Source organism: Kockiozyma suomiensis (genome assembly GCF_038497685.1).
Source record: "Kockiozyma suomiensis strain NRRL Y-17356 unplaced genomic scaffold V2V93scaffold_4, whole genome shotgun sequence".
Classification (NCBI taxonomy): domain Eukaryota; kingdom Fungi; phylum Ascomycota; class Lipomycetes; order Lipomycetales; family Lipomycetaceae; genus Kockiozyma; species Kockiozyma suomiensis.
Window position 1 is genome coordinate 350,346 of NW_027117667.1, and position 19,648 is coordinate 369,993.

Consider the following 19,648-nt stretch of genomic DNA (forward strand, 5'->3'; position numbering starts at 1 on the left):
CAACGCCGTCATTTCATATATTTCTCCGCATACCTCGGGTCTTCTTTACTCGCAATTCAATTTAATACCGAAGATGGACGAGCAGCAGCACAACAGCGCGAGCGAGCAGGCAGTCTCAGAGCGTGATCCAGATTTAAGAGCACTGAAATATGTCATGCTGGACGACAACCTCATATGTCCGATCTGTCGCTGCGCACTTGTAGACCCATGCTATACAAAGTGCGGGTGAGTGTCCTGACGCTCCGCTCGACCGATTCTACAAGCACTAACAATACTTTTATTTTGTCTCCTCTAGTCATACGTTTTGTACATTATGTTTATTCAAAGCTTTATCTCAAACGCCAAAATGTCCTGTGGACCGCTCTTCGCTTAGTGACGCCGACGTGCTTCCGCCGCCAAAGATCTTGTCTAATATGGTAAATGAACTACTGGTGCATTGCTCGAATGAAGACAAAGGCTGCAAGAGAACATGCCAGCGGAGTCTTTTACGGCATCATTTACTAGAGTCATGTGAATACACTCCCGTTCCATGTCCCAGCGCAACATGCGACCAGTTCGTCGAGCGAAGATATATTGATTCTGAGAAACCTGCGCGTTGTCTTCATGAACTGATTGCCTGTCGCGCATGCGACGTCAAAATTCCCGAGATTGAGATTGCCACTCATGAGTTAGTATGCAGTCAGCGTACCTTGAAATGTCCTGATTGCGCTGTCGTGTTTACAATGGCGGATATTGTATCTCATACCAGCGAATGTGCCATGGCAAGAGTGCCATGTAACGCGAACAATATCGGCTGCAAATGGGTGGGAATAAGAGCAAAACTTAAAAATCACGAATCTGAATGTACATTTATTGCCCTTGCTCCAGTTATCGAGAAGCAAGAAGATAGAATAGCGAGACTTGAATTGGAAAACAAAAGCCTACGTATACAGCCATCACTTACAACCACATCTGGCATGGTCGATAGTGATGCTTTCCATATATTTACTGAACACGAACGATTCAGATCTGAACTTGAGAAAGTATCCGAACAACTAGGGGAGCTTGAAATAAGACACGGAGTGTTGATAATGAATCAAAACGTGCGTTTGAAAGAGGAGGTGCAGAGTATGCGGAATGCAATGCACGGAATTCGCCACCAAATGCATTTCCTACTCATGGAGCACCGAAACTGGGCATTGCAAAACCTAAATAGCTCCATGATAACTTCGGCGGCTGCCAGCTTGTCATCTCAGACAGCGTCGTCGAGCAATAACGCGCAATTTTCAGGAGAGACCAGCTCCATAGGACGAGGAACAAGGAGAGAGAACGAGTCATTCAGGCAAGATGTGAGGTTGTAGAGAGTGTGAAAATTGGCTGCATTTTGTTTTTTTGGCGTTTTCTTTTACCCAGTCTAAGGGTGTTTCATCGGTGTCTATTTTAATTGTAATATAGGATGGCTAGTAATTTCATTATGGTTCTTTAACCAAGAGACTCGCAAAAAAGACTCGACAGAACAAAACACGTTGTACATGGTAATAAATGATAGCAAACAAAAACCAGCAATCTAATAACTTCGGCCGAACATGCACCACTCCACAGCATCTTTTCCGCAAGCGGCACACTTTGTCTCGCCCTTGACAATGCCTTCGGGTTGATCGAACGGAATACACAAACTTTTTGCTCCCATAGAAGGCGCACGTTCATCTTCAGCTTCATCCGAGTTCTGTCGAGCTGATTTGTCCTTAATCTCGTCCTCGCACTCGGTGATACCGCACCAGGGGATCTGAACCAAGTTCTTGGCATTTAATGCAGGAACAAAGTCTTCCCATTTAGTCACTCGTTTGACATGCGAATCAAACTGGTCCTTTGCCTTGTTGAACATCTCGTCGTGAATCGAATCAAGAATTGTAGGAATCGCAGTCTCGATATCAGCAAGCTCGACTGACGCCTTAGCACCAGTGGTACGACGAACGGTCGTAATCTGCTGCTTCTGCAAGTCCTTGGGACCAAACTCAACTCTCAGAGGAACTCCCCGAAGCTCCCAGTCAGAGAACTTCCATCCAGGAGAGTAGTTGTCACGAGTGTCGGCAAAGACGCGAATACCAGTCTTCTTTAATCTCGCGGCAATATCTTCGACTCCATTGTTAATGTTAGCCTTATCCTCCTCGGTTGTTTTGGCAGTGATACCACAAGGAATGACAACGACCTGGTACTGAGCAACGCGAGGCGGCATGACCAGACCCTTGTCGTCACCATGAACCATGACCATGACGCCAATACTACGTGTGGACAACCCCCAGCTGTTCTGCCACACGTTAATCTTTTCACCGGTCTTGTTGGGATCCTCTACTGTGATTCCAAACATTTTCGAGAAGTTTTGACCCAAGCAGTGAGAGGTAGCGCCCTGGATACCACGGCCGGTAGCTGGGATGTAGCCTTCTGTAGTAGTAGTAAAGAAACCACCTGCAAATTTCTCTTTCTCTGTCTTGCGACCCTTGATGACGGGAACTGCAAGAAGCTCCTGGTAAACTCGAGCGTACAGGTCGAGAATTTGAAGAACTTCCTTCTCGGCTTCCTCTCGGGTCAAAAATGCAGTGTGACCTTCCTGCCACAGAAATTCACGAGTTCTGATGAAAGGTTGTGGGTGCTTGAATTCCCATCGAACAACTATGAACATCAATCAGCAATTGTCACATTACTATGTCTATGTATTAAAGTGCTGTTACTCACCTGAATTCCATTGGTTGAGCTTTAAAGGAAGATCGCGATGACTGCGAATCCATTTGGCGTAGTAAGGGTACATGACAGTTTCTGAAGTAGGACGAATAGCAATTGGCTCTTCCAAATCAGTGTCTCCACTGTTAAAATCGATTAGCATATAAGTTGACACTATTTCAGCATAACAGACGGAATAAGCATACGCTTTAGTGACCCACGCAACTTCAGGAGCAAAACCCTCAACGTGATCCTTCTCCTTCTCCAAAACACGCGAAGAAACAAACATGGGGAAATAGGTGTTCTGGACACCTAGTTCCTTGATCTGACCGTCAAACCAGCCTAGAAATATATCCAGTTAGCGCTAAGATCTCAGACAAGTTGTGCAAAAATTAGTGAGCTTACTCTGGATTTTTTCCCACACAGAGTATGATCCAGGCTTCATGATGTAGCAGCCAGAAACATCATAGTACTCTAGCATTTCACCCTTGGTCAATACCTGCTGGTACCATGAGGGGAAATCTTCCTCCTTGGGGGCGGTGATACTAATGAGAGGAGCCTTGCTGGCTTCACATTGAAATGTCAGTCAATATTGAAACAATACGTATTGCATAATTGTAGACGCCCAGACTAAAACAAAAGCATACCGTCAGATTTGTCCTTCTTGGGAGCCATTGTGTATACAATTATTAGTCACAGTTGGAAAGAAGCACAATTGCAGTCGACAAAAGCGCGTAGTTGGGCAGCAAAGAGAGTGCAGATGAGGTTTGGTTTGGTTTAGATTTCAGTTTTTTAATTTTTGAGATTGGGAGAGCAGCGTAAATCGTGGACCACGGGTTGTACGCCAGATACCGCTTGAAACCGCGAAAAAGGGGTTTGTAGAGTTACAGTTTTCACGCGCGCACCACAGAAAAAATAAGAAGTTTACGCGTTCAGATACAAAGGAGGTTTTTTCTTTTTACACCAGCACATCTTCCCCTTGATCCTCCATTGGCTCTCGTTTATTTCTCATAATGTCGCAGATGTATAATAATGCGGCGTCAGACACGCTGTGTATGTGTCGATCAACTATGAAATCGGATGGGTACTGTGTACTAACTTCGAGGGGTTATTCCCCCTTATGTAGTTCTCAATGGACAGAAATTGAGCGGCAACGATATTCGAGATCAAAACGGTAAGTTGGTGGTGTAGCCTTGATATGTCGGGTTTGTGCCTTTACTCACGTAACTATGCGTGGCAGTGCTCGCTACACAAGCAATCGCGAACGTCGTCAAATCGTCCTTAGGCCCCGTTGGTCTTGACAAAATGCTTGTTGATGATATTGGTGTAAGTAGTACCGTCGATCGAAGGCAATCTACATCGATTACTGACTTTTTGCTGTCGGATAGGATGTTACGGTTACAAACGACGGCGCGACAATTCTCAGTCTTCTTGATGTCGAACATCCCGCCGGAAAGATCCTTGTCGAGCTTGCTCAGCAGCAAGACCGTGAAGTTGGTGATGGTACGCTATCATACACTGTGTTGAATCGAATACTAATGATGATTGGGTTTGGAAAAATATCTAATTGGACTCGATGTTTAGGAACCACTTCGGTTGTCATTATTGCTTCAGAATTGCTGCGCCGTGCCAATGATCTTGTGAAAAACAAGATCCACCCCACCACAATTATTACCGGATACAGACTTGCACTAAGAGAGGCCACCAAGTACTTGACTGAGGTCATGAGTGTAAAGGTTGATGCTCTTGGAAAGGATGTTTTGGAAAATATTGCAAAGACTAGTATGTCTAGCAAGATTATTGGAAGGTATCATCTTGTTTTCAGTTAAAATTGATGTCCCTATCTAACGATCTAATAAGTGATTCGGATTTTTTTGCAACCTTGGTAGTCGACTCGCTTCTTGCTGTTAAGTCTGTTAACAACCGCGGCGAAGTTAAGTATCCTGTTAAAGCCGTTAACATTTTAAAGGCGCATGGCAAATCCAGTCTCGAGTCTGTTCTTGTTAAGGGATATGCTCTTAACTGTACAGTTGCTAGTCAGGCGATGAAGACTTCTATAACTGGTGCAAAGATTGCATGCCTTGATATTAATTTGCAGAAAGTGCGTATGCCTTTGGGCGTCAGTATCACTATCGAGGATCCGGACGAGCTGGAGCAGATAAGAAAGAAAGAAAACACAATTGTGTTGGAGCGTGTTCAGAAAATTATTACTGCTGGCGCAAATGTCGTTTTAACGACGAAAGGTATAGATGATTTGTGTCTGAAGTCATTCATTGAGGCAGGCGTAATGGCCGTCCGACGATGCAAACGTGAAGATCTGCGCCGAATTGCACATGCAACTGGTGCGACGCTAATCAACAGCATGTCAAACTTGGAAGGCGATGAAGTTTTCGAACCCGCTTTCCTGGGATTTGCCGAGGAGGTTTCGCAAGAGCGCATTTCGGATGATGAGTGCATTCTTGTCAAGGGAACAAAGGCTAATAGCTCTAGCTCGATAATCTTGCGCGGATCGAACGGTAAGTCGATTTTCGATGTGTTAAGAGCAAAGCGGGTAACTAATGAAAAATTAAATGTAGATTTCCAATTGGACGAGATGGAGAGATCAGTACATGATTCGCTTTCAGTTGTGAAGCGGGCGTTAGAGAGTGGAAGTGTTGTTCCTGGTGGTGGCGCTGTCGAGACTGCTCTGAGTATTTATCTTGAAAACTTTGCCACGACATTGGTAAGATCTTTTTCTCGAGCTTTGCTCTCTTTATATAATGAAAAGTACAATTACTGATGAAAGGTTTATGTGTATAGGGCAGTAGAGAACAACTTGCAATTGCCGAGTTTGCGTCTGCACTTCTTGTCATTCCCAAAACTCTTGCAGTTAATGCTGCTAAAGATTCTTCAGATCTCGTTGCTAAACTACGGTCATACCATGCAGCAAGTCAGAGCGCGCCGTCAACCGACTTGAAGAAGAAGGGATATAAGAACTACGGACTGGATCTGTGGAAAGGCAAAGTTGTTGACGAGATGAAGGCTGGTGTTCTCGAGCCTAGCATGAGTAAGATCAAGTCGCTCAAGAGTGGTATGTAGTACGCGACAATTCTGTTTGGTTGCATATTTACTAACAATTGACATAGCTCTCGAGGCGTGCGTTGCGATTCTTAGAATTGACACGATGATTACGGTTCAACCAGAGCAGAGGGAGGAGGATCCTCACGGCCACTAGACGAGTATTTGAATATGGCGCAGAAAAATGCATTGTAAATATAAGAGTGTGTTTTGTATTGTATTTAGTATAGCTAATAAGTAGCTGTAGTATCTGGCGAGAATATATGTCTGGTAACAATCCGTGACCTGTGTGTTCTGCTGTGACTATATCTAAGGGCTAGGGCAATAGTTCGAGGAGAGTGGCTGCGATAACAGGCAGCCGGCCAATCAAGCACCGGGTATGCCAATAAGCTTCGACTAATGCAATATTTCAAACGTTAATGCTTGTTAACTGAGCAACAACTCCAATCAAAGTTCCAAATGTTTCCAATTAAGACTAGTTTAAACCTTATGTACATTTGATAACCCGGTTATCCTCCAACACTGAGTAGTCCACAATCACCAAAGTCTCTTCTTTGCAGCCATCCCTTCCCACACACTCCATCTTTCACCGACTTTCCACCACCTCCCCTCTTTTCGACCTCAACTAATTCAACAATGGGTGCTCCTGCTGTTATTGGATCCATCGCCCTTCTCGGCGCGTTTGTCGTCGGTGGATGTACGTTGTCTCTTGTCAAAGCCTCAGCGCAGGTTTTTCTTTTCGTGTTGTCTGCCTTCGCTTGCTCCTGCTATCTCGGATACTCTTCTTAAAGATTGTCAGATAAAAATATTGGAATTGCTTGGGAAATTTAAGGGCCTTGATGATTGGATGGGATTGATGATATCAAGTAGAGTCAGTTGTGCAGCCGGGCCGGACGTCAATGAGGTTGCTCGAGTAATCGTCATGATAGGGAACTGCAGAATCTACCAGCAGGCGCAGGCAGATAAACGGGATGAAACAGCTGAAAGATGGAGTTTGTACTGACTTTTTTAATATTAGACATGCTGTTCACCGGCTCCGGTGAGGACTTCAACGTTGGAAAGTTCCTTACCACCACCTCTCCTTACACCTGGGCTTCTCTCGGAATCTCTCTTTGCATCGGTCTGAGTGTCGTTGGTGCTGCTTGGTAGGTTTTTCAATTGTGTTTTTAATGATTTGGCGACGAAGCGATATAAACAGATTTTAGACTGGCTAAGCGCTGCTTGGTCACAAGATTATTGTTTTGTTATGTAGTTGCCGACGCGTTACCTCTCGCTCTTGCTAACGATTTTCTAGGGGTATCTTTGTCACTGGTACTTCCATTGTCGGTGGTGGTGTTAAGGCTCCTCGCATCAGAACCAAGAACTTGATCTCTATTATTTTCTGCGAGGTCGTCGCTATCTACGGTGTTATCATGTCCATTGTCTTCTCGGCCAAGCTTGCCGCCGTCGTCGGGCCCGATCTTCTTACCCCCGAGAACTACTACACCGGATACGCTTTGTTCTGGGGTGGTCTTACCGTTGGTTTCTGCAACCTTGTCTGCGGTGTCGCTGTCGGTGTCACTGGTTCGACTGCTGCTATCGCTGATGCCGCTGACCCGTCGTTGTTCGTCAAGATTCTCGTCATTGAGATTTTCGGATCTGTCTTGGGTCTGTTCGGTATGTTTGTCTTTTTCTTATCGATAAGTTTTTTGTTAAATTTAATTGCTAACTTGTTTTCTGTGAATAGGTCTCATTGTTGGTCTGCTGATGACAGGTAAGGCTCAGGAGTTCCAGTAAATCACTCGATAACTCTGGACGATGATGGAAGGGTGGAAGCAGTAAATATTTTAGTTGGAGGTAGAGCAGGGTATCAAACGAATGTGGTGCGTTTTAGATGATGACCGGAGAGATATAGCTCGGAAGCATTACAATTTCTATCAAATCATTTTCTTTCAAAACAGACATTTTCTTTTATTTCATACAAGGTATACATAATTTGAATGAACATGATGTCTGATTTCCCTGACGTTTTTTCATTAATTTTTATTTTTTTTTTGAATTTGGTAGAAGGCTGGTGTTTTATTTCTATTTTTCCATTGTGTGTTTTGTAAGTCATATATTGGGTTGCGGGGCGAATCAGTTGTGGGTTTCTTTATAGACGAAAATAACGTTTGAACAAATAATCTGATTACCTCGGTTTAGTAGATTGGTCATATTGTAGAATGAGTATATGTGTATGCGAAAGTTAAGATATGTTACATAATATAAGAACATGTGCCATCATTCTTCACTTGCTCAGCTCATCAACTAGCCTCATAATATAAAAGTCCCGTACATCTTGAGGGATTTCTTTGAACGACTGCTTAATTTTGTTGATCAGAGCTCTGCCATCCTCGTATGCTTTCAAGTCACGATTGCCATACACATCCCTTCCGGTTGAATACAGCTTTGAGTCGAGATCTTTCCAAAATGCATTTATCGAAATACTAGGCTCTAAAGGAAACGTGGCATGAATCCACATGGGAGGGATGAATATGATATCCCCAGGCTCCATGACTGTTTCAATAGGGTGGGTGCCAGAAATAGCACCTTCCTTCTCATCAAAAATATTTTGAATAGCAGAAGAAGAAGCACCAGCTGGGAATGAGAGCCTAGAGACATCAGACGGAGGATATAAACGGATGCGTTTGGTACCTTTGACTTGAACTAAAACATTCGCGGTAACCTAACCATATGTTAGCTAAACTTATACAATCCAGTACTAAAGATAGTTATATAACGTACATCATAATGAAGCCACATGCCTACACCTGCACTCGAGATTCGAAAAGGAGACGAGAAAAGTTTGTCATTAATAAATTCCGAAAGGCCGATAGGTAGTCTAAAGTCTGCCGCAATTCCAGGAAAATCGGTTGAAAAGATGGCTGGCTTTGCCGTAGGCTTTGCTACTGAGAGCGACCTCAAATAATACAGCTCTTTCGCGTCCTTTTCATTAGCAAAAACATGGTCAACAAATTTTGCAAACGACATATTTTCATAACGAAAATTCTTCTCCTGAAAATTCATAAAGATTGTCTGGCTCACATGAGCAGTTATTTCACGGTCCGCGCCAATTTTAGTTTTCAAATACTTCGGGGTCCATAGAGAGATGCAGGATCCGATGTCAGCGTTTTTGACAAGAGCGGGAAGTCGCTCAGCATATATAGCCTGCCAGTCACCTGCAGTAACAGGGGCTTTAACAGAAATAGGCTTTACCTCGTTGATTTGGCCATCGCATTCTGTAATATCGCGAGAGACTCCATTTAAATTCATATTGTCCTGCGGTAGTGGGGTTTCTTCGATAGCACGCCACGCCATGCCATACTCTTCTCGCGGGCTGATCATGACAAGCTTGTTCCAGCAAGCTCCAAAAGAAAAACAAACTGCACCACCGCCAACAATCAAAATGTCTTTTTCTGGGGTTACTTCCATATTAAATCCAACGAGCATTGGAAATTCCTCTTTATTCGCTTCGATAGTGAAATTAGTGATCGACATTGTGCGCAAGTCAATAACTTGGAAGGAGGAATCCATTGTAAGTAGTCCATCTTGAGTCATACCACCAGCTAATAGCACTGAATTTGCATCCCACTTTGTCAAAATCGATCCTGCACGAGCAAGACAGTTTGTAGGTAACGCTTCAAGTAAAACTCTGTTTCCTGCTATAGTCCATTTGTACGCATCTTCATATATTGCGCCAAATCGGTCAAAGCCGCCTGAAAGTATACCATATTCTCCCATCCAGCAAAGATTGGGAGATAGTCGCTGGCCCAGTTGGGTGTCACAGTCTAGCTTGATCCAGTTGTCTGATCTAATATCATACATGAGCCACTCGGAATTACAACTCTGGTCACGATATCCTCCAAAAATCAAAGCGTGAGACAAGCCGATAGAGACCATTGCATGTCTATAGCGAGAGCCAGGAATCGATTCAACCTTGGTCCATTTATGCTGTTTGCTATCAAATAACCAAGAGTCTGACAATGGGGAGCCGGGGGAGTTTCTGCCACCTGTCATTAAAAGCATGGAGTCGCCAAGCTTGACCATAGAATGACACATCCTGGGCAATGGCCTAGAGCTATCATCAACGATAAATTGAGCGTCCAAGCTGCTGGTTATCAAACCGCTGGTTGATAGCCGGGTGGACGCACCTAAGCCGCCGTAGTATACCAGGCCATCATCAGTAGAACCTAAAGTCGCCCATCTTCTTTTAAACGGGGCACCAACAGTGATATAGCGCGCACTGTTTGCAGTAGAAAGCTGAGATTCTGGCGATTTCACCACATGCGATGATACTTCCAGGTTTTCAGAGTCTGCGACGAGCAGAACGTAATGCTGGCAAAACAGGAAAAATTCTTCCCATTCATCAAAAGGCTCAACGGACTCAACTTTGATCTTTTCCTGTGTCGGAACCTCATTTCTCCAAAACTCATAGAGATCTCGAGAATGCACTGATTTCCAGCCTTTGTTGGAAAATCTCTCAGCCTGCGCTTGGGCTGTTTGATATGTTGAAATTGATTTCAACGGAGTGGCCAGACGGTTGAAGTGGCTGATCATAGTTCTTGCGAAGGGATGAGTTTCGCCTTGGGGAATTATCTGCTCAAGTAAAGCAAAGCGGGAATGACCCTGGCAAATAGTAGATGCCCATTCGATGACGCGATCTGCGGCTTCCGTTCCCATGTACGTCAAAGAGACTTCAGCAACGAATAGTAAGTCGCAGTCTTCGCCAAGTACGTTTAGTTCTCTCAAAGCTGACTCAAGGCTCGATAATTGCGAAAGATCACAACCAAGGGCAACGTACGTTTGACTAGCTAGTAAAATAGACCCAGATGTTGTTCCTTCATTTAATGTGCCGACAACTTGTTGGAGATTATTTGATTCACGGATGATTGAAGCCTTAATCTTCATGAGATCTGGATAGTCAACATCGATAAACATATTTTTTTGGTTCGTAGTTGATTTCGCAAGATATTGGAACGGCAATGGATCGCTGCGCCAGGTTAGAAGTCGAAAATTGATTGAGACACACTGAGAACAGTAAAAGCATGTACGTACTATCCACAGCCAAGATTTATAACTATTTTTTTTCGTTGGATATTTTCGTTCAAGAACTATATAAAATGGCAAGTCAGTTTCTGCATTATAAACAAGCAGCACTAAGTTGCTCTATACCAGCTTGACAACTGAATGAACAGCTTCCATTCGTATCCAGTACCCTCTATTGATTAGTGGTGCTCTTCGCTGAAATTTTTTGACAAAATATTGAAAAAAATGAGCTGTTTCAAACGGATGGGCTGTTGCAGTACACGAATGTGCTGGTGGTGGGTAATATAGTCTCTCAACTGATCTCTTTGACACGATTGACGAGCCATTTGTTTCTTGAATAGCTTTGTCGCTGTTAAGTCTTGCATGTATTTTACCACCTTTGCCAGTCTTTAGATTGGTCTTCTTCTGTGCAGCCATGTCCGAGTGTAATTCCTTACTTCTCACAAGAAGTTGACTCAGCCGTTCGTTTCTGAGTGCGGTCGCGTTTCTGAGTGCAGTCGCTTCAGATAGGGATTTTTTCTATCAGTTTTAAGTTTCAATGTCGATGGACGAGCTATAATGAACGACTGCAGGTAAAATTGACAGTCATGCTCCTTTACCCCGCGACAAGAACACCTTAGTTAGGGTAATAAATAACCAAATAGCAGTAGATTAATAGCTAACTAGCGTAGGAGATTTTCCTTTCAAAAAATCTGGAAACAGAAGTAGCTCTCTAGAATGTATGCGCTGACTAAGACTATGTTGTACCGCAATTCACGTGCAACAGATCAGTATATGCGTACTAAAAGTACCATTATAATATACTTTTGCTAGACCAGGAGCTTACTATTAATTTGGAGCAAGAACACCTTCAATCTTGCGTGTATAATGGTTCCTCCCCGATCTACATCTGTCCCGGACATCTACGAAATCAGTAACTAATCACATATACAACCAACAGCGCAAAAGTGCCAGGATTTAAAGAACTGATTGGGTGGACCATTTAATTTGCTAGTTTCTTTTCTTGTGCTGTAGTTTTATCTACTATGGAGTCTCCCGTTGAGAGTCCGCCGTTCAATCATTACGATGATACTCTTAACTTCATCAATTTCAATCAGGATTTCAGCTGCATTTCGGTAGGAACAAGGCATGGCTATAAGATATATAACTGCGATCCATTTGGAAAGTGCTTTTTTAAAGGTTAGTTATTTTACTTTTGTGTTTATTTATCTTGTTGCCATTTAGGCTGTTATTAGCCGTTGCCGAGGTATTCGACAAGCTGACGTATTGTCTTTTTGTATATCTAGCCGACGGAGGAATTGGTATATTTATATATTCGTTGATTAACCTGACAGAGAAACTTATGATTGTTTTATAGCTATTGTTGAGATGCTATTCTGCACATCGCTCGTAGCTTTGGTTGGCATCGGCGACCAACCTACTTTATCCCCGCGGAGACTACACATCACAAACACAAAGGTCAGTCTACTTTTCAATACCATATAGCAGTAAAATTTAACCTGTGGACCATAGAGGCAATCAACTATTTGCGAACTTACATTTCCCACTTCGGTGTTGGCAGTTAAACTGAATCGTCGACGATTAATCGTAGTATTGGAAGATCAGATCTACGTTTACGATATCAGCAACATGAAGCTGCTTCACACGATAGAAACATCACCAAACCCAAACGGTTAGTTAGTGTCTGCTAGTGTGTGTTTTTATTGTCTGTTCTAAGATCGTGCCACAGCTATATGCGCCCTTTCGCCCTCTTCAGACCATTGCTATATTGCCTATCCATCGCCGGCATCATCTGCATCTCAATTATCGCCAACAAACGGATCGTTTCCTCCTCCTAATTCGGTACCGTCGTTTTTACAAGGTACTGGCGACGTGCTAATATTTGACGCTCTGGCAATGCAACCAATCAATGTCATCGAAGCCCACAAATCTCCTCTTTCCTGTATAGCACTTAATCAAGACGGCACGATGATGGCCACTGCTTCCGATAAAGGAACTATTGTTCGTATTTTTTCTGTTCCTAATGGTGCAAAGCTATACCAGTTCCGACGAGGTTCATACCCATCAAAAATTTACTCAATCACATTCAATGTCACCTCGACATTACTTTGTGTCAGTTCTGCCACGGATACTGTTCACATTTTCAAGATTGCAGATTTAGAAAATGAAGAGGACCCGGTTGGTCTTGGCCTTGAAGAGCGAAGGAAAAGTATATCTTCGGATTCTGGTTCTCCCCCAGTCATGAATGGCGGCATTTTTGATGCAATGATGGACGGAAAAACAAGGAATGGCGCAATGAGGTACCCAATTTTTCTCTTTGCTAAGTTAGAATTCTTTTTCTGATGATGAAATGAAATTAGGAATCTTATCCGTCGATCGTCTCAGACACTGGGACGAAGTATGGCGGGTCGCGTAGGTGGTTACCTTCCAGCAGCAGTCACAGAAATGTGGGAACCTCAACGGGATTTTGCTTATGTGAAGCTACCACAAAGGGGAATCAAAAGCGTTGTTGCGATTAGCCCTACATCGCCTCATGTTATAGTGGTCACATCAGAAGGTTTCTTTTATCAGTACACTATTGATCTCGAGAAGGGCGGAGAGTGCACGCTCGTGAAGCAATACTCGTAAGTTATACATCCTTTTACAATGACCAATAATGACTAGTTGCTGATATTATTTATGTAGACTCCTCGACAATGGTGAAGAAAATACACCACTGGCAGAAGCAGAGCTAACCGAGTGATTAATGCTGAGGGAGTTAGTCAGATATGCATTTGGTTCAACACTATATTTATTGATCTTTTGGCGGACAGTGGTTACTGATACGATTGTTTCTTTGCATTTGGCCCTTTATTTCTTGTTTATAATAACTCTACTATTGATTATTAATTTTCCTGTTCTAATTTGTAAAGAAATGAGCTTGATCTCACGCCATTCGAATTTCTAGTGTCAAATATCGCAGATATCGCAGACTGTAGTCTGCGTCAATACAAACAGATACAAACACCTTCTATTAGCTATTTAAAAAGACCTATCAGTTTTTCTTCTGAAAATAGCACATATTTCTATTTCAAAATTGACGTTGATTTTTCCAATAAGCTCTCTTTCTAGGACGGATGAGCATGTACGGAGGAGGTCTGAGCGAGTACGGCGAGGCCTGAGCGAGTACGGCGAGGCCTGAGCGAGGCCTCTAAGCGATTAACACTGTAGTTGTAAACTATCACTTCTATATTTCAGATATATAATCAAATCACGGATATTTTTTGTATTTTCGTAAATGTGGAGAACTTGTTCTCCGATGAGTGAATACTTGAGGACACGTATCATTTGTCATATATGAGCGAATCAACCTAATTTCTCGGGGAAGCTGCCAGATATAGGTTTTCAACCGCCTACTGTCAAAAGGTAATATTCTTCGAATTCGTATTCTGTCTTTTGTCTCCGTTATAAAATTTGAATGCCATAGTAAATACAGTACTTAATAATGGTACACTATGCACCTGTCAAAAGGTTTAAGAAGCCCCAGCCTAGTTGAAGCCAACTGTTATCGATCTGGGTCATTGCAAGCCCCCTCCCAACGATGAAAAGCCAGTCTGTCAACTATAAATGAAGACTAGCGCTCGTTTATGTATTTCAAATTGATGCTGTTTATTGACGATGCTTGACTCACGCATATCCGACTCCAGCTCGGATTCAGACTCTTCGGTACCATATGAATTGCAATCTCATAATGTGACAACTGCCGATAACGAAACCAGTCAAAATGATAACGAGATAATTGCTTTATCAACAGCTATATCCAACTCAGATACTTCGTCAAATTATCCACTCAAACAATTTGCTGCCGATGAAGACGATGAGACGCAACTGAATACTGATAATGATGAGAATGATGCAGAAGAGGAAGATACGCGTGAAAGTTGGCGATATCCGCGACGCAACATTTATAGAGTCCTTATTACTTTCTTTGCATTTGTACTGATGGGCATGAATGATGCAGCCACTGGTGTATGTACTGTTTTTATTTCATGAAACGTTACAATTGCTAATTTATTGGTTGTAGGCTGTGCTTTTAGCTGTACGTTTTTTAAAGAGTATTCACAGATTTTCAATGAAATACTAATATATTACTTTAGATGGAAGGTTGGTATCACAAATCCTACACGACAATATCTCTATGCCTTTTAGGGCCCGCTCTTGGCTATATGAGCGCAGCTTTCCTAAATTCACTCTTGCATGGATTTCTTGGCCGACAGCTAGTCGGCGTCTTGTCCATAGGCTTTTTCGCAGCTGGCTATGCGTTAATATGTTGGGCACCGCCATTCCCGCTCCTGGTCATTGGCTTTGTGCTGGTTGGACTAGGATCGGGAACAATGGATGCTACCTTTAACGTGTACATTGTCACTCTTCGAAACGAGAACGAGCTTATGGGTATTCTTCACGCTTGCTACGGTGTTGGTGCAATAATTAGCCCCTTGGTTGCCACTGCGATGATTTCAGCTGGTATCCAATGGAGTTATTTTTATTTTGTTTTACTTGGCGTATCGGTTGTCGCGGGATTAGCAGTTTTGATTGTCTTCCATGGTGAAACGGCGCAAAAATATCAACTGGAAAACCCCCCTCAAGTTGGCGCCGATGGGAAGTCCTCGAGCAGATTATCAGAGGCGTTGAAAAACAAATACACTCTTATAGTATCTCTTTTTTTGTTCTGTTATATGGGCGCTGAGGTCGGTGTCGGTAGCTGGACTGTGGCTTTTATGGTCAGATACAAGCATGGCGATGAATCGAAAATGGGCGGTGTTGCATCGGGATTTTGGGCTGGCTTGACAGCTGGCCGAGTTGTTCTTGGTTTTGTCACTGGAAGAATTGGGGAGAATACAATGGTCACGGTATATCTACTACTCGCGATCGTTTTCCAATGCGTGTACTGGCTTTCGCCTACCATTGTCGGATCTGCTATTGGAGCTGCTTTGGTTGGCGTATGCTACGGCCCGCTATTCCCTACTGCTGTTTTAACTCTTTCTCGTATTCTTCCTTCTCGGTTACACGTTGCCAGCGTTGGCTTTGCATCATCTTTCGGCGGTGCCGGATCTGCCGTGTTTCCTTTCATCACCGGTGCAATTGCAGAGAGTAGAGGAACATGGGTGCTTCAGCCAATTGTTATCGCATTGATTTTAGCTATGCTACTTTTATGGATATATATACCTACTATTGAGACTAGTCGAATACGGGATAAAGTTTTTTATTTCTTTTTTAGACGCCAGGCGAATAGTATTATGCAGCATTGATGGCGATAGAGGATCGTTTTTGGATCATAGTACTTTTTGTTTAAATCTTTGTCAAGTATATGAAGTAATTCATTGGAAGGAATTCGTCATTTATCATTGTTTATTGGAATTAGAACGGTTTAGTAGGCCTACGTTATTGCCATCTTAATAGAAAAATAGCGCGATACGTAATATATTATGATCCGGATGTCATCTATCCCGCGCCCAATCATCACCTCCAGTAGGCTGATTTCTCCTATCAAACTTCCTGTTCGCCTCAGTCATTACAGCGACACCATGAGGAGGCTGGACTTGCTGAATCTGTTTACGCCCATTATATCCAAAAGGGGAAGGCGAGCGCGTTCTTGCGCGAGCATATCTTTCAGCAGCAGACATTGGCGTAGAAACCATAGGCACCAGTGGGATATTTGAAGCGTCATTCCCGGAGGCAGAGAGCGAATTGCCATTGGTAGACGCCAATGGATTAATAGGCAGGGATTGTGTAGATGTACTCCACGTGGAATAGTGTTGGGAGTACGCCGGCGAAGCAAAGTCCACAGATGGATCATGATACCCTGATGTAGCTTGCATTGGTAGACCCAATTCTGTCTTGATAGCGCGCACACCTGCGGGGGCAAAAATAATTGGTCGTCCTGCCGCTGTCGTAGTTATCTCCTCGGTATTGCCAATACTCCCTTGACTATCGCCTTCGCTGACTAGCGGAGAAAGTCCATAATCAGTGCCATTATTATAGCTGGCAGTGCCTCGAGGAGCGGTACCAGCAGACTGCGCTTGATTGGGAGCTACGGCTGGCACCGACTGAGACTGATGCGATTGCCTCTGTATACCAGCTGGTGCCCTGCGTCCCAATGCCGGAGCCCTGTCAGAGTTTGCGCTTCCATTAGAATATATCGGCAGCTCGCTTCCCCCGTACCCAACCACCGGATCAACTCGGTGCCGCCCCTGACCTTTCATGTCCAGTACATAGTTCATGTATTCTTGATGTTTTCGTTTTGCAAGCTTCTTCTCGTAATGCCTGCGAATTTTTGACAACTTTGCCATAACCCAGGGATACAAAATGACCGAGATGACTGCAATAGTAACTGGAATTGCAATAGCCCAAAAATATATAGTGTTGTTATCTAGTGCTCCAAAAGACTTAAAATTCATTCCAAAATACCCAGTCAAGAAAGTCAACGGTAAAAATACTATAGTCACGAGAGTCAATTGACGCATAGCCTCGTTCTCTTGTACAGACATGGTATTAAAAATCAGATTGATCATACTCTCTGTCGAATGCCTCATGAGATCAATATTATCAGTAAACGCGAGAACATGATCCGCCACATCTGCTAGATACTGTTTTGCAACTTCAGAAATTACGCCACCGGGAAGAGAAACTTCTCGCGGAAGATTTGCGTGATCTCGTAATGTTTGAACAAGACCATAAATAGGCATCAAAGTTGATCGGAGCATTGAGAGCTCTTCTGATAAAATATGAAGGTCTCTAGTGTGCGCTACAGACGGTGAAGTTAAAACCTCTAGCTGAAGTTCTGATATATACTTCTGATATTCAGAAATGATATTCAAAACAATATCAACTATCCCGTCTAAAATACCTTGAAGCAAAAGAGACGGCTCGGGATATTCACGTAGTAGAGTGCTGGGAGAAGTTATCCGCGAAAGAAGAGGTCCTTCGACATCTCCTGCCGAATTCTCAAAAAATGAAATGACTGTATGGTCTTCAATCAAAAATATTGAAACTTGCTCAACTGCAACAATTTCATGGTACCGCTCTAAGCTGCGTTTCAAAGCTACGATATGGTTAGATTTGTGCGCATTTCCCCACTATAGATTTATAAAATTAACTTACTCAAAAATTCTGTCGGAACTGACGAGTTATTCCACTCCTGCATAGTCATCATGTTTTGCTCAGCCATAACCGTACTTAAATTCGTGTTCATAGCAAAAGGCTCCAATCTCTTTTTACCCCGACCTAACAATTTGGCAATTGGTGAATAATGGGTTTGATTCGCGAAATACTTATCAACAGCAGCAGTGCTAACGAGTTTATGCAGAGGCAAAGTACAGTAAGTCTGATTTTTGTAATGATCTGCCTTGGCACGTTTTGGAATGTCGACCATATCTTCGACTGCTAGAGGGTGTAAATTGTAATAGGCTGAAATACTGCGAACGACTTCCCAAGACAAACCGCTCACATTTCTAAATAAACGTTAGCGGTGATACGTAGATAAAGCAAAAAAGATAAAGTAAAAAGGCTTGCTTACATCCATCGAACGCTTGACCATGACGGTTTCTGGGGGAAAAAGATTAGCTTAATCCTAGTTTAAAGCTAATGAAGAATCTCACATCTTTCAAGAACTCGTCTATGGTGAACTTGTCGATTTTACTGACTACTCGAAATCGATCTACATGTTGCGTCAGCATTTTCCTCTCTAATATAGCAAAATTAAGCATACCAGCATTATAATCGACGATTGTTGCTACTGAATCGTCACCTAGCTCGACAACAGTGTGTCGCACATCGATACCAGGTTCCCAGCCAATCTCTCCGTGATCACGACTCGGTGCCTTGTAATTTCGCTTGCGACCCCAATCTTTCCATTCTCGTCTGAGGAGCTGGTTGATATTGCGTGACCGTAACCCTTCTGTAAAAAGTCGTCAGAATCAGTTGTCCGCCTGCCAGAACTCATATATATTATAACCTTTTGTAGTGTGTGAAGCGACACCTGATGCAGTTGCGCCAGCCGGTCGCGATCCGTCGTCCATAAACTGCTCGTGAGCTCCATTACTATGAAAACTCGCGTCTGAACCTTTTAGTGTGCTGTCTGCTGTGACGGACTCAGGACTTGTATTGGCATGCTCCATTAGTTTCTCACTATGCTGGTTGTGTAGATTAGCGCTTGACTTATTTTCTGCCGCGTGAGACATGAAAGGCGTACTACTTGGTGGCAGTTCAGCAGTATATGAGTCATATATAATAGGTGTTTGAGGTAACTGAGGGACTGAGGAGCTATCTGAAGATGGAGAGTGCCGCGAGTCTGTTGCATGAGTGGCAGTATTAGTAGCAGGCTGTGTCGCGTCGCTGGACGACGAGCCTGCAGATGAAGGCATATTCAAACTTGAGTTTTAGTTTCTAAGCGCGATGTTCATCTCAGAATCGTATAACATATATGCATGCATGTTGTGAATGTATAAATATCCATAGAGGTTTGTTTGTTAATCTGATCCGTAACCTAATTGAGACCCGGCCAAGTTATGCTTTTCGTTTAAATTCTAGATGATCAATGAGTAAATGTGGTGACAATGGCAGGTTTTAGCCTCTTATCCTTATTCTCTGGTTCTCTGTAGATTCTAAGCTGCTATTTCCAAGATATTTTTACAAGTTTCCCTGTGGACTGTTTTGATAGTTAAACTGCCTCTACAATTTTAAGCATTACTACTTTTTTTTTTTCCCAACCTTGAACAGTCGATTTGAGAGGCTCAGCCACTCATTACTTCAAGTGGTGGAAATTTACCCACTACAATATGGAATTGCTACT

At 43.1% G+C, this 19,648-nt stretch overlaps 8 protein-coding genes across 8 annotated transcripts; 5 read left to right on the forward strand and 3 right to left on the reverse strand.

Moving 5' to 3' along the window:
* Nucleotides 1-40: 40 nt before the first annotated feature.
* V2V93DRAFT_344298 (uncharacterized protein) lies at nucleotides 41-1,533 on the forward strand. The gene is made up of 2 exons (XM_066907862.1): nucleotides 41-225; nucleotides 296-1,533. The coding sequence occupies exons 1-2, from the start codon at nucleotides 74-76 to the stop codon at nucleotides 1,338-1,340; spliced, it is 1,197 nt and encodes a 398-aa protein (XP_066766926.1). The 5' UTR covers nucleotides 41-73; the 3' UTR covers nucleotides 1,341-1,533.
* Nucleotides 1,337-3,472, reverse strand: V2V93DRAFT_366408 (uncharacterized protein). The gene is made up of 5 exons (XM_066909307.1): nucleotides 3,345-3,472; nucleotides 3,103-3,264; nucleotides 2,904-3,039; nucleotides 2,713-2,840; nucleotides 1,337-2,649 (listed from the first exon to the last, which is right to left on the reverse strand). Exons 1-5 carry the CDS (start codon nucleotides 3,370-3,372, stop codon nucleotides 1,547-1,549), a joined length of 1,557 nt encoding a protein of 518 aa, XP_066766927.1. The 5' UTR covers nucleotides 3,373-3,472; the 3' UTR covers nucleotides 1,337-1,546.
* Nucleotides 3,473-3,601: 129 nt separating this feature from the next.
* Nucleotides 3,602-6,211, forward strand: V2V93DRAFT_366411 (chaperonin Cpn60/TCP-1 family). The gene is made up of 9 exons (XM_066909308.1): nucleotides 3,602-3,750; nucleotides 3,824-3,871; nucleotides 3,938-4,023; nucleotides 4,086-4,200; nucleotides 4,282-4,504; nucleotides 4,558-5,213; nucleotides 5,274-5,419; nucleotides 5,497-5,767; nucleotides 5,823-6,211. Exons 1-9 carry the CDS (start codon nucleotides 3,711-3,713, stop codon nucleotides 5,909-5,911), a joined length of 1,674 nt encoding a protein of 557 aa, XP_066766928.1. The 5' UTR covers nucleotides 3,602-3,710; the 3' UTR covers nucleotides 5,912-6,211.
* An 86-nt stretch (nucleotides 6,212-6,297) lies between these two features.
* V2V93DRAFT_366413 (ATP synthase subunit C-domain-containing protein) lies at nucleotides 6,298-8,012 on the forward strand. The gene is made up of 3 exons (XM_066909309.1): nucleotides 6,298-6,899; nucleotides 7,049-7,410; nucleotides 7,481-8,012. Exons 1-3 carry the CDS (start codon nucleotides 6,742-6,744, stop codon nucleotides 7,528-7,530), a joined length of 570 nt encoding a protein of 189 aa, XP_066766929.1. The 5' UTR covers nucleotides 6,298-6,741; the 3' UTR covers nucleotides 7,531-8,012.
* On the reverse strand, nucleotides 7,942-11,511 carry V2V93DRAFT_366417 (S-adenosyl-L-methionine-dependent methyltransferase). The gene is made up of 4 exons (XM_066909310.1): nucleotides 10,945-11,511; nucleotides 10,828-10,883; nucleotides 8,518-10,762; nucleotides 7,942-8,458 (listed from the first exon to the last, which is right to left on the reverse strand). Exons 1-4 carry the CDS (start codon nucleotides 11,233-11,235, stop codon nucleotides 8,021-8,023), a joined length of 3,030 nt encoding a protein of 1,009 aa, XP_066766930.1. The 5' UTR covers nucleotides 11,236-11,511; the 3' UTR covers nucleotides 7,942-8,020.
* A 183-nt stretch (nucleotides 11,512-11,694) lies between these two features.
* Nucleotides 11,695-13,877, forward strand: V2V93DRAFT_366419 (WD40-repeat-containing domain protein). The gene is made up of 7 exons (XM_066909311.1): nucleotides 11,695-11,997; nucleotides 12,105-12,119; nucleotides 12,176-12,276; nucleotides 12,331-12,490; nucleotides 12,548-13,118; nucleotides 13,179-13,442; nucleotides 13,504-13,877. The coding sequence occupies exons 1-7, from the start codon at nucleotides 11,844-11,846 to the stop codon at nucleotides 13,559-13,561; spliced, it is 1,323 nt and encodes a 440-aa protein (XP_066766931.1). The 5' UTR covers nucleotides 11,695-11,843; the 3' UTR covers nucleotides 13,562-13,877.
* A 338-nt stretch (nucleotides 13,878-14,215) lies between these two features.
* On the forward strand, nucleotides 14,216-16,301 carry V2V93DRAFT_366422 (major facilitator superfamily domain-containing protein). Its single transcript, XM_066909312.1, has 3 exons — nucleotides 14,216-14,826; nucleotides 14,882-14,896; nucleotides 14,955-16,301. The coding sequence occupies exons 1-3, from the start codon at nucleotides 14,476-14,478 to the stop codon at nucleotides 16,104-16,106; spliced, it is 1,518 nt and encodes a 505-aa protein (XP_066766932.1). The 5' UTR covers nucleotides 14,216-14,475; the 3' UTR covers nucleotides 16,107-16,301.
* Nucleotides 16,201-19,647, reverse strand: V2V93DRAFT_172229 (uncharacterized protein). Its single transcript, XM_066906930.1, has 6 exons — nucleotides 18,812-19,647; nucleotides 18,566-18,754; nucleotides 18,456-18,514; nucleotides 18,374-18,402; nucleotides 17,959-18,308; nucleotides 16,201-17,899 (listed from the first exon to the last, which is right to left on the reverse strand). The coding sequence occupies exons 1-6, from the start codon at nucleotides 19,218-19,220 to the stop codon at nucleotides 16,296-16,298; spliced, it is 2,640 nt and encodes an 879-aa protein (XP_066766933.1). The 5' UTR covers nucleotides 19,221-19,647; the 3' UTR covers nucleotides 16,201-16,295.
* Between the last annotated feature and the right edge of the window lies 1 nt (nucleotide 19,648).

Excerpts from the sequence above, each read along its gene's own strand:
- V2V93DRAFT_344298 (XM_066907862.1), top strand. The coding sequence starts at position 74 with ATGGACGAGCAGCAGCACAACAGCGCGAGCGAGCAGGCAGTCTCAGAG. Across the intron at positions 226-295 it reads CCATGCTATACAAAGTGCGG|TCATACGTTTTGTACATTAT; the intron begins GTGAGTGTCCTG and ends TGTCTCCTCTAG.
- V2V93DRAFT_366408 (XM_066909307.1), bottom strand. The coding sequence starts at position 3,372 with ATGGCTCCCAAGAAGGACAAATCTGACG. Across the intron at positions 3,040-3,102 it reads TGTGTGGGAAAAAATCCAGA|GCTGGTTTGACGGTCAGATC; the intron begins GTAAGCTCACTA and ends ATATATTTCTAG. Across the intron at positions 2,650-2,712 it reads GCTCAACCAATGGAATTCAG|TTGTTCGATGGGAATTCAAG; the intron begins GTGAGTAACAGC and ends TGATGTTCATAG.
- V2V93DRAFT_366411 (XM_066909308.1), top strand. The coding sequence starts at position 3,711 with ATGTCGCAGATGTATAATAATGCGGCGTCAGACACGCTGT. Across the intron at positions 4,024-4,085 it reads TGCTTGTTGATGATATTGGT|GATGTTACGGTTACAAACGA; the intron begins GTAAGTAGTACC and ends GCTGTCGGATAG. Across the intron at positions 4,201-4,281 it reads AGACCGTGAAGTTGGTGATG|GAACCACTTCGGTTGTCATT; the intron begins GTACGCTATCAT and ends CTCGATGTTTAG.
- V2V93DRAFT_366413 (XM_066909309.1), top strand. The coding sequence starts at position 6,742 with ATGGAGTTTGTACTGACTTTTTTAATATTAGACATGCTGTTCACCGGC. Across the intron at positions 6,900-7,048 it reads AGTGTCGTTGGTGCTGCTTG|GGGTATCTTTGTCACTGGTA; the intron begins GTAGGTTTTTCA and ends ACGATTTTCTAG. Across the intron at positions 7,411-7,480 it reads ATCTGTCTTGGGTCTGTTCG|GTCTCATTGTTGGTCTGCTG; the intron begins GTATGTTTGTCT and ends TTCTGTGAATAG.
- V2V93DRAFT_366417 (XM_066909310.1), bottom strand. The coding sequence starts at position 11,235 with ATGGCTGCACAGAAGAAGACCAATCTAAAGACTGGCAAAGGTGGTAAA. Across the intron at positions 10,884-10,944 it reads TTCATTCAGTTGTCAAGCTG|TTCTTGAACGAAAATATCCA; the intron begins GTATAGAGCAAC and ends CATTTTATATAG. Across the intron at positions 10,763-10,827 it reads ATAAATCTTGGCTGTGGATA|CGATCCATTGCCGTTCCAAT; the intron begins GTACGTACATGC and ends AACCTGGCGCAG.
- V2V93DRAFT_366419 (XM_066909311.1), top strand. The coding sequence starts at position 11,844 with ATGGAGTCTCCCGTTGAGAGTCCGCCGTTCAATCATTACGATGATACT. Across the intron at positions 12,277-12,330 it reads TACACATCACAAACACAAAG|AGGCAATCAACTATTTGCGA; the intron begins GTCAGTCTACTT and ends TGTGGACCATAG. Across the intron at positions 12,491-12,547 it reads AACATCACCAAACCCAAACG|CTATATGCGCCCTTTCGCCC; the intron begins GTTAGTTAGTGT and ends ATCGTGCCACAG.
- V2V93DRAFT_366422 (XM_066909312.1), top strand. The coding sequence starts at position 14,476 with ATGCTTGACTCACGCATATCCGACTCCAGCTCGGATTCAGACTCTTCG.
- V2V93DRAFT_172229 (XM_066906930.1), bottom strand. The coding sequence starts at position 19,220 with ATGCCTTCATCTGCAGGCTCGTCGTCCAGCGACGCGACACAGCCTGCT. Across the intron at positions 18,755-18,811 it reads CGCTTCACACACTACAAAAG|AAGGGTTACGGTCACGCAAT; the intron begins GTTATAATATAT and ends GACTTTTTACAG. Across the intron at positions 17,900-17,958 it reads AGTTCCGACAGAATTTTTGA|CTTTGAAACGCAGCTTAGAG; the intron begins GTAAGTTAATTT and ends ACCATATCGTAG.